The sequence below is a fragment of the Globicephala melas genome, chromosome 3 (assembly GCF_963455315.2).
Source record: "Globicephala melas chromosome 3, mGloMel1.2, whole genome shotgun sequence".
Taxonomy (NCBI): Eukaryota; Metazoa; Chordata; class Mammalia; order Artiodactyla; family Delphinidae; genus Globicephala; species Globicephala melas.
This window is the reverse complement of record NC_083316.1, coordinates 134,860,908-134,871,439: the sequence shown is the minus strand read 5'-3', so window position 1 is coordinate 134,871,439 and position 10,532 is coordinate 134,860,908. Positions and strand designations below refer to the sequence as shown.

The 10,532-nt window shown below is 43.5% G+C and overlaps 1 protein-coding gene across 1 annotated transcript; it reads left to right on the top strand.

The window, feature by feature from the left end:
• The first annotated feature begins 378 nt into the window (after positions 1-378).
• IL12B (interleukin 12B) lies at positions 379-9,774 on the top strand. Its single transcript, XM_030841251.2, has 6 exons — positions 379-466; positions 3,878-4,153; positions 4,718-4,835; positions 6,456-6,673; positions 8,144-8,301; positions 9,643-9,774. Exons 1-6 carry the CDS (start codon positions 379-381, stop codon positions 9,772-9,774), a joined length of 990 nt encoding a protein of 329 aa, XP_030697111.1.
• The last annotated feature ends 758 nt before the right edge of the window (positions 9,775-10,532 follow it).

Here is a 10,532-nt window from a genome sequence, read left to right as displayed (position 1 = left end):
GGAAGTACCAAGTAAATAATGACTGAATGTTGATCTAGACAAGTCACATTCCTTCTCTGAGCCTTAGGTTTCTCATCTTAAAAATAAGAGCATCATATCAGATAGCTGGCCATAAGGTCTTTCAGCTGCAGATCGTCTGCGCTTCTCTATTTGGAGATGTTCTTACCCAGAGACTGGCAGAGGGCTCCTGGAATTCACTGAGTATTAACCTGACAGTGTAGAGAAGAAAGAGGAAGATAAAGATTAAAGACAATGTACATAGAATGTGAATATGGTTTCCAAAGGTGATTGCATAACTACTGACATTCTCTCTTCTCTTATCCCTCCTCTTCTTTCTCTTTTCCTCTGTCTCCTCCTCTGTTTCTCCCCCTCCTGCAGATGTACCCTCAGCAGTTGGTTGTCTCCTGGTTTTCCCTGGTTTTGCTGGCATCTCCCATCATGGCTATATGGGAACTGGAGAAAAATGGTAACCAGCCTTTCCTGATTCTCTATGAAGGCCCCAGGATCTAAGACAGGACTGTCAGGCAGCCCCTGCTGGGAAATCAGACTGAAATGGGCGGGCCTTGGGTCTTCCTAGTGAAAGCCATCACTCTGGGATAACACGGGCCCTATGTCCTTGTTCTACCTTTGAGGGTATCTATTATTGTATGGCTTGAGGGTATCTATACTGTTTGGCTTTCATGTTAGATGCCAGAGAAGAAGATTTTTATGGACTATGGTGGGAAAAGAGATATGGATTTTGCCATTATTACTAAAAACCAGCTGTATCATATGATTAAGATTCCAAAGTGAAAGATTAGAAAAGTATAAGAACTATGTTCTAACATCTTCCACTCCACCACGCAATATTACCCCCTCAGTTGGCACCGAGATGACTTACCTCTGACCAAGCACTTTGGGGAAAGCATGGAATTTAGACCCACACTGACTTGGGTTCAAGGCTGATTCTGCCACTTATTGGTTATGTGACCTTGAGCTGGGTCACCTCTGAGCCTGAGTTCCCTCGACTGTAAACTGAGGATTACGAAGTGATATCTACTACATAGATTATTAAATGTACTAGTGAATGCAGAAGACAACTCAACAGATAATGAAGTGATAGTAAATGTTAATTAGTATTATTGTTTTGGTTATTTAAAATAATGTCTCTGGTGATTCAGGAGAACCTGTTGACTTTCCCAGTGATCAATAAAAATTATTAGTAGAATAATAGATAGGTATTATTAGAATAAGGTGCTCCCTCTATCCTTCTAGTATCTCACACACGGTAAGTATGTATTAACTGATTGTTAGTTGTTCCTGAAAGACGCTCAGATATTTCTCATTGAAGCCAACATAATAATGTTGGCAATTACTGTCTTTAATAATAAAATAATAATAATAGTTGATATTTATTGAGGCCAGCATCTCATTTAATTCTCACCACAACCATAAGAGATAGGGACTGTGTGTACCCCATTTTACAGATATTAAAAATAGAGGCCACAGAGATTAACTAACTTACCCAATTTCACATACCTGATAAGGGTAGAACAGGAACTTGATCCCAATTCTGTCTCACTTCAACGCTTATGAACTTAAGTATTTGAAGAAGGTTTTACCAGAATGACATGAGCAATCGTTTCCTCTGTCCTTGGACAGCTGAGCAAGAGGAAATAGGCATACATTTAAAATGAAGACATTGCAGCTGGTGATGAGAAATGATCTTTCAATAGTGAGGAGAATACAACACTAAACTGGGTCCCTGAAAGAAATTTGGGGCTCTTCCTCCATTCTTAAGAATTTCTGGAAGATGACAGTCCAGCCATCCCTGCTCTGCCCCAGGAGGTTCTGAGTGTTTTAGACCCTCCCTTGAATAAGGACAAAGCCCTGAGCCAGATGATTATGCCAGATTCCTTCCAACCTTGGGATTTTTAGTGAGCTCAGGAGCTTTGGCCCTTTCATAGTACACCCTTAGTTACTTCTGATTTAGTAAACCACAGAAATTCCAGAAAGTCAATATGAGAAACACTGAGAGGGCGTGCAGCTTTGGAGACAAGATGAGATGCAGCTAAGCATTAGGTTCTAGATGTGCCTCATCAGGCTGCCGCCTGCAGCTGTTTCCCCTGCCCTTGGGCAAGGGTCTTCGGCTTCTGAATCTTAGTTGTGACAGGAAAATAGCCTTGCTGGTCAGTCACCAGTGGGACACAGAGAAACCAGAGAAAGCCAAAGGTGCCACATGGTTTTATGTCAGCACAGCTGACCATTTTCCAAGAGTTGGGGCCCAGATGCTTTTTACCTCTTGTCTCTGTTACCCATTCAGTAGTTTTAAAGCCCTTTGATGTCAAGTGGGAAGTTTATATTACACAACAGCTTTACATTTGGACGCCAATCACAAGAGCTAGCAGTTACAGCTCATTTAAGGGCAGTGTCAAGCTCTTATATAAATTAGCTTATGTGATCCACATCTCCACCTTCTGGATCAAGTACTAATATGTTGCTTATTTTAAAGATAATGACCCTGAAGCTTAGAGTAATTGAATGCCTTGCCCAGGGCCACAGGCCAGTGTAAGAGACAGAGCTGAATCCTAACTCAGACCTGTGTGGTTCCAACATCCAGGCTTTTCACCGCTGTGGCTCTCAAACTAGAGTGGGTTTCAGAATCTTCTGGAGAGGTTAAAAACAGGTCACTGGGCCCGTCTCAAAGTTCTTGACTCAGCGACTGAGAATTTGCAATGCTAACAGAGTCTCACGTGATGCTGGTAGTAGTTGGATGATCATGCTTTGAGAAGTACTGCATTAAACAATTCTATTTAATTAATAATTGGTGCATGAATGAATGAATGAAGATTTGATGTGAAATACTCTTTGAAATACTATATTAGGCCATTCCTCAAGTGCCAGTTTAGATACTGGTATTAAAGGTTCAATGCAGGTAATTCCCTGGTGGTCCAGTGGTTAGGACTCTGCACTCTCACTAGCAAGGGCCGGGGTTCGATCCCTGGTCAGGGAACTAAGATCCTGCATGCTGCACGGTGCAGCCAAAAAAAAAAGATCCAATGCAAAGCTGCAGAGACAGAAGTTCTGAGATATAACTCTTGTGCTTCTCACTTGATGTAACCTTGCTTAACCTCTTGGTCTCAGTACCCTTCTCTATAAAACGGAAAGATTAAGATCTACTGAACTGCCTCTAAGAAGGTAAAATAGCTTTTAAAAACACAGAGAGAATGAAAATCTCCATTGGTGAGTTTCACGCAGTTGGAAATAAATCCTTCAATCCCCGTGGAAAATTGGAAGGCATTTTCTCATGCAGTTGTCTGACCTTTGGTGTGTGAATAACAATAACAACCAATGCTGAGTGATAGGTTCTGTGCTAAGTGTTTTACACGCTTTTTTCATTTAATCCTCACAGCCAAACCTACAAGGCAGATACTATTATTATTGTCATTTTACAGACAAAGAAACTGAGGCTCATGGTAATTAAGTATCTTTCTCCAAATTCCCCAGCCAGCTATTGGGGACAGGATCTCAGTCCTGGTCAGTCTTTCTCAACACTTATTCTCTCTGAATGTGAACTGTGCTGGAAGTTTCTTACATCCACCAGGCCTTCGGGAAAGAATATTGTGCTGTTTGCATTTTTCAGTATATCAAGGTTTTCCTCATCTGCCAGCTAATCAGAGGTTAATTATTCACGGCAGCCTGGCAGTTAATGAGCTTATGGCAGCTATTAAACTCTTTGCTTCTCTCTTCCACAACCTTGAACTCAAGTGGTGCCCAAAAACCTGAGATCATCTTACCAAGCATTTGCTGTTATGAGCAAGGTTGTGCTGCTTTAGCCATCCAGATACCGAGTAATCCAAAAATCACAGTCTGGTTCTCCAATCCCTGTGCTCTCCAGTTTATGTTGTAGAATTGGATTGGTATCCTGACGCCCCTGGAGAAATGGTGGTTCTCACCTGCGATACCCCTGAAGAAGATGGCATCACCTGGACCTCAGACCAGAGCGATGAGGTCTTGGGTTCTGGCAAAACCTTGACCATCCAAATCAAAGAGTTTGGAGATGCTGGGCAGTACACCTGTCACAAAGGAGGCGAGGTTCTGAGCCATTCGCTCCTGCTGCTTCACAAAAAGGAAGACGGAATCTGGTCCACTGATATCTTAAAGGACCAGAAAGGTAATTCCATTCCCTTGGGTAGCATCAATTTTCTCTTTTGCTCCATAAGAGATAAAAAAGTTAAAAATTTAAAAGGCAAGACATGGTTAGTATAGTTAATGAAGTAATACCAAGTGTCTTACTGAAACCACCCGAAACTTACATTTTCCTTTGCTGTACACTTTGGGTTATCAACCATCAAAATCTCCTGTTGAGAGAGTTTCATGGGAAGTCTAGATGCTTTTCCTGAGGTTCTTTTTAAATAACAGTGATATTATTGGATGGCTAATGGGAGTTAGTTAATGTGCATAGTGTGTAACTCAGCACTGGGCTGATAGCCTTGAAAAATATTAATACCCCCCTCCGATATGTTGGGTGTGTGGCATACAGAATCAGCATCCTATTGGGACATTCCCAGTCCTCGCTGACTGTCTGCCTGGGGAACAGCAGATTTTCCAAGGAAATAAATGGAAGATCTTCACTCTTGTACCATTTGGTGGCCTGTGATTCATCGCAATAAAAATCTTTGCAATTTAAAAGAAAGAAAACCCCTAAATATTGAATTCTTGTTCTTTTCAAATCCAGAGCCCAAAAATAAGAGCTTTATAAAATGTGAGGCAAAGAATTATTCCGGACATTTCACCTGCTGGTGGCTGACAGCAATCAGTACTGATTTGAAATTCAGTGTCCAAAGCAGCACAGGGTAAGTGAAACCATTCGGGTTTCTCAGCATTTTGCTAGAACTTTCTCGATAAGAAAATAAGGGCAACCTAGCAATGGCCCATCAGTTAATGATAAGGGAGAAAATAAAGCCAATCCTATATTTTTAACCCCCCATCCACACACACACACCCTTGTCTAAATTAGGGAGAGAACATGGAGATTTAAGCTAATTGCCTGAACAAATGTATGCATTAGAACAGGATATTATTGGGGCCTGGGAAGAGCCTCTGCTGTGTTTGAACCCACTCATCCAAATTGCCTGGCAATGCCTCATTAAGGCTCATAGCACCACGGCAGGGGTGGGGATGGCGGTGATAAAAGGGGAAATTGAAGCTGTGAAGGACTTGCCGAAATTGCACCTCCAGTCGAAAATAGAAACAAGAGCTCTAGGCATAGATCTTGCAAGCCCTGAGGCTGACTCCAAAACTCTGTGAGGCCTCTAGAAATTTTCCCAGGGCCACTTCAATTCCTTTTTCTTCTGCTGACACCACCAATCTGAAGTTCACTGTTTGTCCTATGCAGCTGGGCTTACCCCGAGAAACCAATTCCCTTAGTACAGAACCTACATTAACCCGCTGTGTGACTTCCTTCCCTCTCATCAAAGTTCCCAAACAGTGTAGGAAAACAGAGTAAACCCTAGGTGATCATCCTGACCTGGCCACTATTTAACTGAGTATAACCTTTGGGGTCTTACTATTCTATCTTTAACATGAAAATGCTTACTAAAGAAATGCTTATACAAGTGCAGAGAGACATAGATGCAAGAGTTCATTGTGGTGTTCTTGGTGATCAGCAGGGCAAATGTTAAGTAAAGTGTGGTACATTATACCCCAGCTTAATGTGCAGTCCTCAAAGTGAATAACCCAATCCATGTGGTCTGTCATGGAGCACCCCCCATAATATGTTCAGAAGGGGGAAAGATGGTTGCAGAATTATGTACACCAAATTTTATATATATATATATATATATAATTTGATATTATTTCATAAAAATAAAATCTATGTGTGTATATATAGATAAATATGTGTGTATGCATATATATTGATACATGTGGATATATGATTGCTTTGAATATTCACAGAATAATGTCTGGAGGGCTACAACAAGCCAGGAATAGTATTTATATCTAAGGAGTGACATTAGGGTTAAAAAGGGGATTAGGGTTAAAAGAGACATACACATTTCATTTATACACCATCTTTATCTTTTTAATTTTTTAAAATTGGTATGTATTGATTTTGTCATTAAAGTCCAGAAAATGAGTTAAAAATTTTAATAAGGAGATTTAACCAGGAGCTTTGGATCTAAAAGTTTTCAGATTCATTTAAGCCAGAGGCAAACATTTGTATTGGGTTGGCCAAAAAGTTCATTAGGGTTTTTCTGTAAGATCTTATGGAAAAACCTGAACGAACTTTTTGGCCAACCCAATTATTACCTCTCAAAGCAACGCTTGTTCTCATGGGGAGGGCAGCTTCTTACCCCCTTGAGAGAAATCAAACCAGTTGGAGAAATTTTGTCCTCAGACAGCTGTCTGGTTACAACAGGTAGGGACGTGCCTGCAATCATGTGACACAGGATAATATCTGTCTTTGATTTCAGCTCCTCTGACCCCCGAGGGGTGACGTGTGGAGCAGCGACGCTCTCAGCAGAGAGGGTCAGAGTGGACCACAGGGAGTATAAGAAGTACACAGTGGGGTGTCAGGAGGGCAGCGCCTGCCCAGCCGCCGAGGAGAGCCTGCCCATTGAGGTCGTGGTGGAAGCTGTTCATAAGCTCAAGTATGAAAACTACACCAGCAGCTTCTTCATCAGGGACATCAGTGAGTTTGCTTGATTATATGTGCTTAATAAAGATAGACGCCGGTTCATCACGTTAACAATGCTCCATGCACTGGGGTTAGGGGTTTATACGCATTCTCTCTTTTATTCTGCATCCCGCCCCGAAAAATAATTATAATGTAGATACAATTGTCTGCATTTTAAGGAAGAGGAAATTGAGTCCTAGCTAGGTTAAACAACTTGCCCCAGAACTCACACATAGCAATTCAGACCTGGATCTGCCCCGCTAGAAAAAGCAGGCTCTTGGCTACACTTCTATTCTGCTGCTCAGGCCCCTTCCATGATGAATTCAAGAGCAGCCCCTCAAGCATAACATTCATATGCAGAACCAGAGCTTCCCCTACTAACTGCAATTATTCCCAACCAATCTTTCTGTAGCATTTGAAAAAGAGATTTCTTTATGGGAATATAAACCCCTCCAAAATGGATGTCTGTTTTTTTCCGTTGGAAGATGGAGATTTTTGCCATTTGTCATTTCCTTTACCATTTATCCAGTGAACGTGCATCATGAAATAAAAAGTGATAGAATCACAGAACCTGCTCTAGCATTTGTGGGGAGATTGCCTTTGGTGGAAAGGAGAGGGTGGGGTCTTGTTCACATAGGGTACCAAGGAAGGTCTCTATGAGGAGGTGGCATTTAGCTGAGTCCTAAAGGAAAGAAAATGCCACTGTGTTGAGAAGAGGAAAGAATATTTGTGGAGCATCTGCTAGGAGTCTTGGTCTTTGTGTGGAGATCTAGCTCTGGAGAGCTAGATCCAGAGAGCCCAAGCCCATTCCATGGACTCTCTCCCCTCCCCCTCCCCTCCTAGAAAAATGTACACTACTCGAGGACAGAGTCTTTCTGACACTCACTGTTGTGCTTTCCATGCACAGTCCAGTGGCTGTCACATAATGGGGGCTTTTTATTGAATGAATGAGTGACCGAGCATAGAGACAATTTGGCTGTAACTGCCATAGGACAAGTCGGTGTCAGATTCCACGAAAGGGCTAAAGAAAGAGCACTAAGTGGAAAATCTCTCATCTGGTCCCCAGCAAGAGGCTCAGCCCAATTCCGAGTTTGGTGCAGAGGGGGATTGATTACAGAGAGGGTGGTCCTTCACTGCAAGCCCAGACGTGAGTGTCTTGTCTCTAAGAACTTTTCTCTGAGCACCACGCAGAGGTGGTTCCACCACCAGGGCCCCTGTGACTGCGCAGGGATGAGAAGGATTCTGAGCCTCTCTCAGGTTCAGCGATAGAGGAGGCAGCAGTTGGTGACGGCTGCCTTGTACAGGCACCAGCGTGAGCGCCAGCCGCAGGGGTGTCTCACGTCTGCCAACCAGGTGCTCAGAGAAGTTAAGTAACTATGATATGGACTCAGAGCTGGTCAAAGGCGAAAGTGGGACCAGAAGCCAGAACTACGTTACCCCAAAGCCCCATTAGCAAAATAAAGGGTGTTTCTTTCTCTTCCACAGTCAAACCAGACCCACCCAAGAACCTGCAGCTGAAGCCATTAAAGAATTCCCAGCATGTGGAGGTCAGCTGGGAGTACCCTGACACCTGGAGCACCCCACATTCCTACTTCTCCCTGACATTTTGTGTTCAGGTCCAGGGCAAGAACAAGAGAGAAAGGGTAAGATGTGATTCAGGTGCTGTCTATTCTGTAGTCAGGTTTATGTAGGCCCACATCAAGGAGATTAATGATGATAATAGCAGCGAATGTTTATTTGGCACTTTCTATGTGCCTGAAACAGTGCTAAGGGTTTTCCCTGCGTATCTCACTTAATTCTCACAGTAACCCTAGAAAGGCAGGCAGTGTTACTCGTACTACTTCACTAGTGAAGATTTTGAAGCTCAGAGAAGTTAAGTGACTTGCCCAAGGTCACCCAGCTAGAAAGTGGCACAACCAGGACACAAAGGCCATGCACCTAACACCCTACTGCCACCAGTATGGTTGAACATTATCTTGCTCTCAGAATTGGTCCTGATATAGGAAATCTGGGCTCTAGGAGCCTAAAAATGTTTCAAATTCACAAATATAATGGGTGATAGAACATTCATGCTGTGTCTCATCCAAAATAGATAATTCCCGGCTGTTCCATATATTGTGGAATTATCTTATTGAACAGAATGTTGGCTAAGACAATGGCTTTCAAACTTTCTTGCCTGAGCATCATAATCCCAAGGTTCTAGAGGCCCTCTTATAGAGCCTGAGACTCCTTGGATGCCAGTTTTAGAAATCACTAAACAAAGGCCTTATTCGGCACAGTGTTTAGCACGTGGTAGAAATTCAGTGATTCAGGTACTCCCTGAGAATTTTTTTGTGGAAGGGAAGGGCTATTCTGGAGTAGATTTTACCTAAAAATTATTTAAAATCTTGATATGTACTTCCCAATATAAGATCTATATTATTAATAGGTAGTATTTATAGAGCACTTTCTGCATGGTTAAATACCTTGCTACTTGAACTTTTACAACTCTATGAGGGAGTAAGTATTATTATCCCTCTCTTACAAATGAGGAATTGAGAAACAGAGAGTCTAAGATATTCTCCTGTGTCCACAGAGCTAATAAATAGCAATGCCTGGGCTTGAACACAGATTTTATTCTGATAAAAGGATCAGGATATGGAATTTCAGAATATCCAGGGGACAGCAAATCTGTCTCAGTCCCACCACTGACCTAGTACTGCGGTGAGTGCACATGGGGCCTTCATGCAAGGCAACTGTGCTAGAAAGATGAAAACTGGACCAAACAATTTCTCCCTCAGGGCTTTGGACTTATAAAGTAGAAAAGCCGCATCTGTGTTGAGAGCTGCTGTCAGTAGGTGGCACAAGTTCTACACACACCCCTATGAACTGCGAGTGTGGTGCCCTGAGACCAAGGTGTGGCTGTTTTGGGAGATTGTACTTTGCCAAAATATGCCCAGCCCACCTTGTGATTGCGTTGCCAAAAATTTCCCTCTCCTTTGCAGAAAGATAAACTCTTCACGGACAAAACCTCAGCCAAGGTCATGTGCCACAAATATGCCAACGTCCGCGTGCAAGCCCGGGACCGCTACTACAGCTCATACTGGAGCGAATGGGCATCTGTATCCTGCAGTTAGGTGAGCAAGCCTGCGAAGCCCAGCCCAGCCCTGCACACTCAGTTGTACCCAGGTGCAGGACAATGGTGGGGGCTGTGTGGGACAGGAAAGAGGGGGTGGGATGCCCAACACGCAGTCACCAGAGGCAGAAACATACATTTGTTCATTAACAGATACTTATTGATGCCCATAGTATTCCAAGCAGTATGCTGGGCACGGGGACACTGCAGTAAAGAAAGCAGGCACAGGTCCTGCCCTTCCGGAAGGGAAGGCAGTGGGAGAGAGAAGTAGCCAAGAGTCAGAGCATAGGTGTCCTGCAAGCTGTTTCCAGGAATTAGAATCTTATCTGGAGACCACTGGGGGCCACTGAAGGGCTTTAAGCAAGGAAATGACATGATCAGATATTCTTTTAAGAAAACTCTCGAGGGCTTCCCTGGTGGCGCAGTGGTTGAGAGTCTGCCTGCCGATGCAGGGGACACGGGTTCGTGCCCCAGTCAGGGAAGATCCCACATGCCGCGGAGCGGCTGGGCCCGTGAGCCATGGCCGCTGAGCCTGCGCGTCCGGAGCCTGTGCTCCGCGACGGGAGAGGCCGCAGCAGAGAGAGGCCCGCGTACCACAAAAAAATAAATAAATAAATAAGAAAACTCTTGAGACTTCCCTGGTGGTCCAACGGTTAAGACTCCGTGCTCCCAATGCAGGGGGTATGGGTTCGATCCCTGGTTGGGGAACTACGATCCCACATGCCTCAATGCACGGCCAAAAAAAAAAAAGAAAGAAAA

Excerpts from the sequence above, each read along its gene's own strand:
- IL12B (XM_030841251.2), top strand. The coding sequence starts at position 379 with ATGTACCCTCAGCAGTTGGTTGTCTCCTGGTTTTCCCTGGTTTTGCTG. Across the intron at positions 4,836-6,455 it reads AGTGTCCAAAGCAGCACAGG|CTCCTCTGACCCCCGAGGGG; the intron begins GTAAGTGAAACC and ends CTTTGATTTCAG. Across the intron at positions 6,674-8,143 it reads CTTCTTCATCAGGGACATCA|TCAAACCAGACCCACCCAAG; the intron begins GTGAGTTTGCTT and ends TCTCTTCCACAG.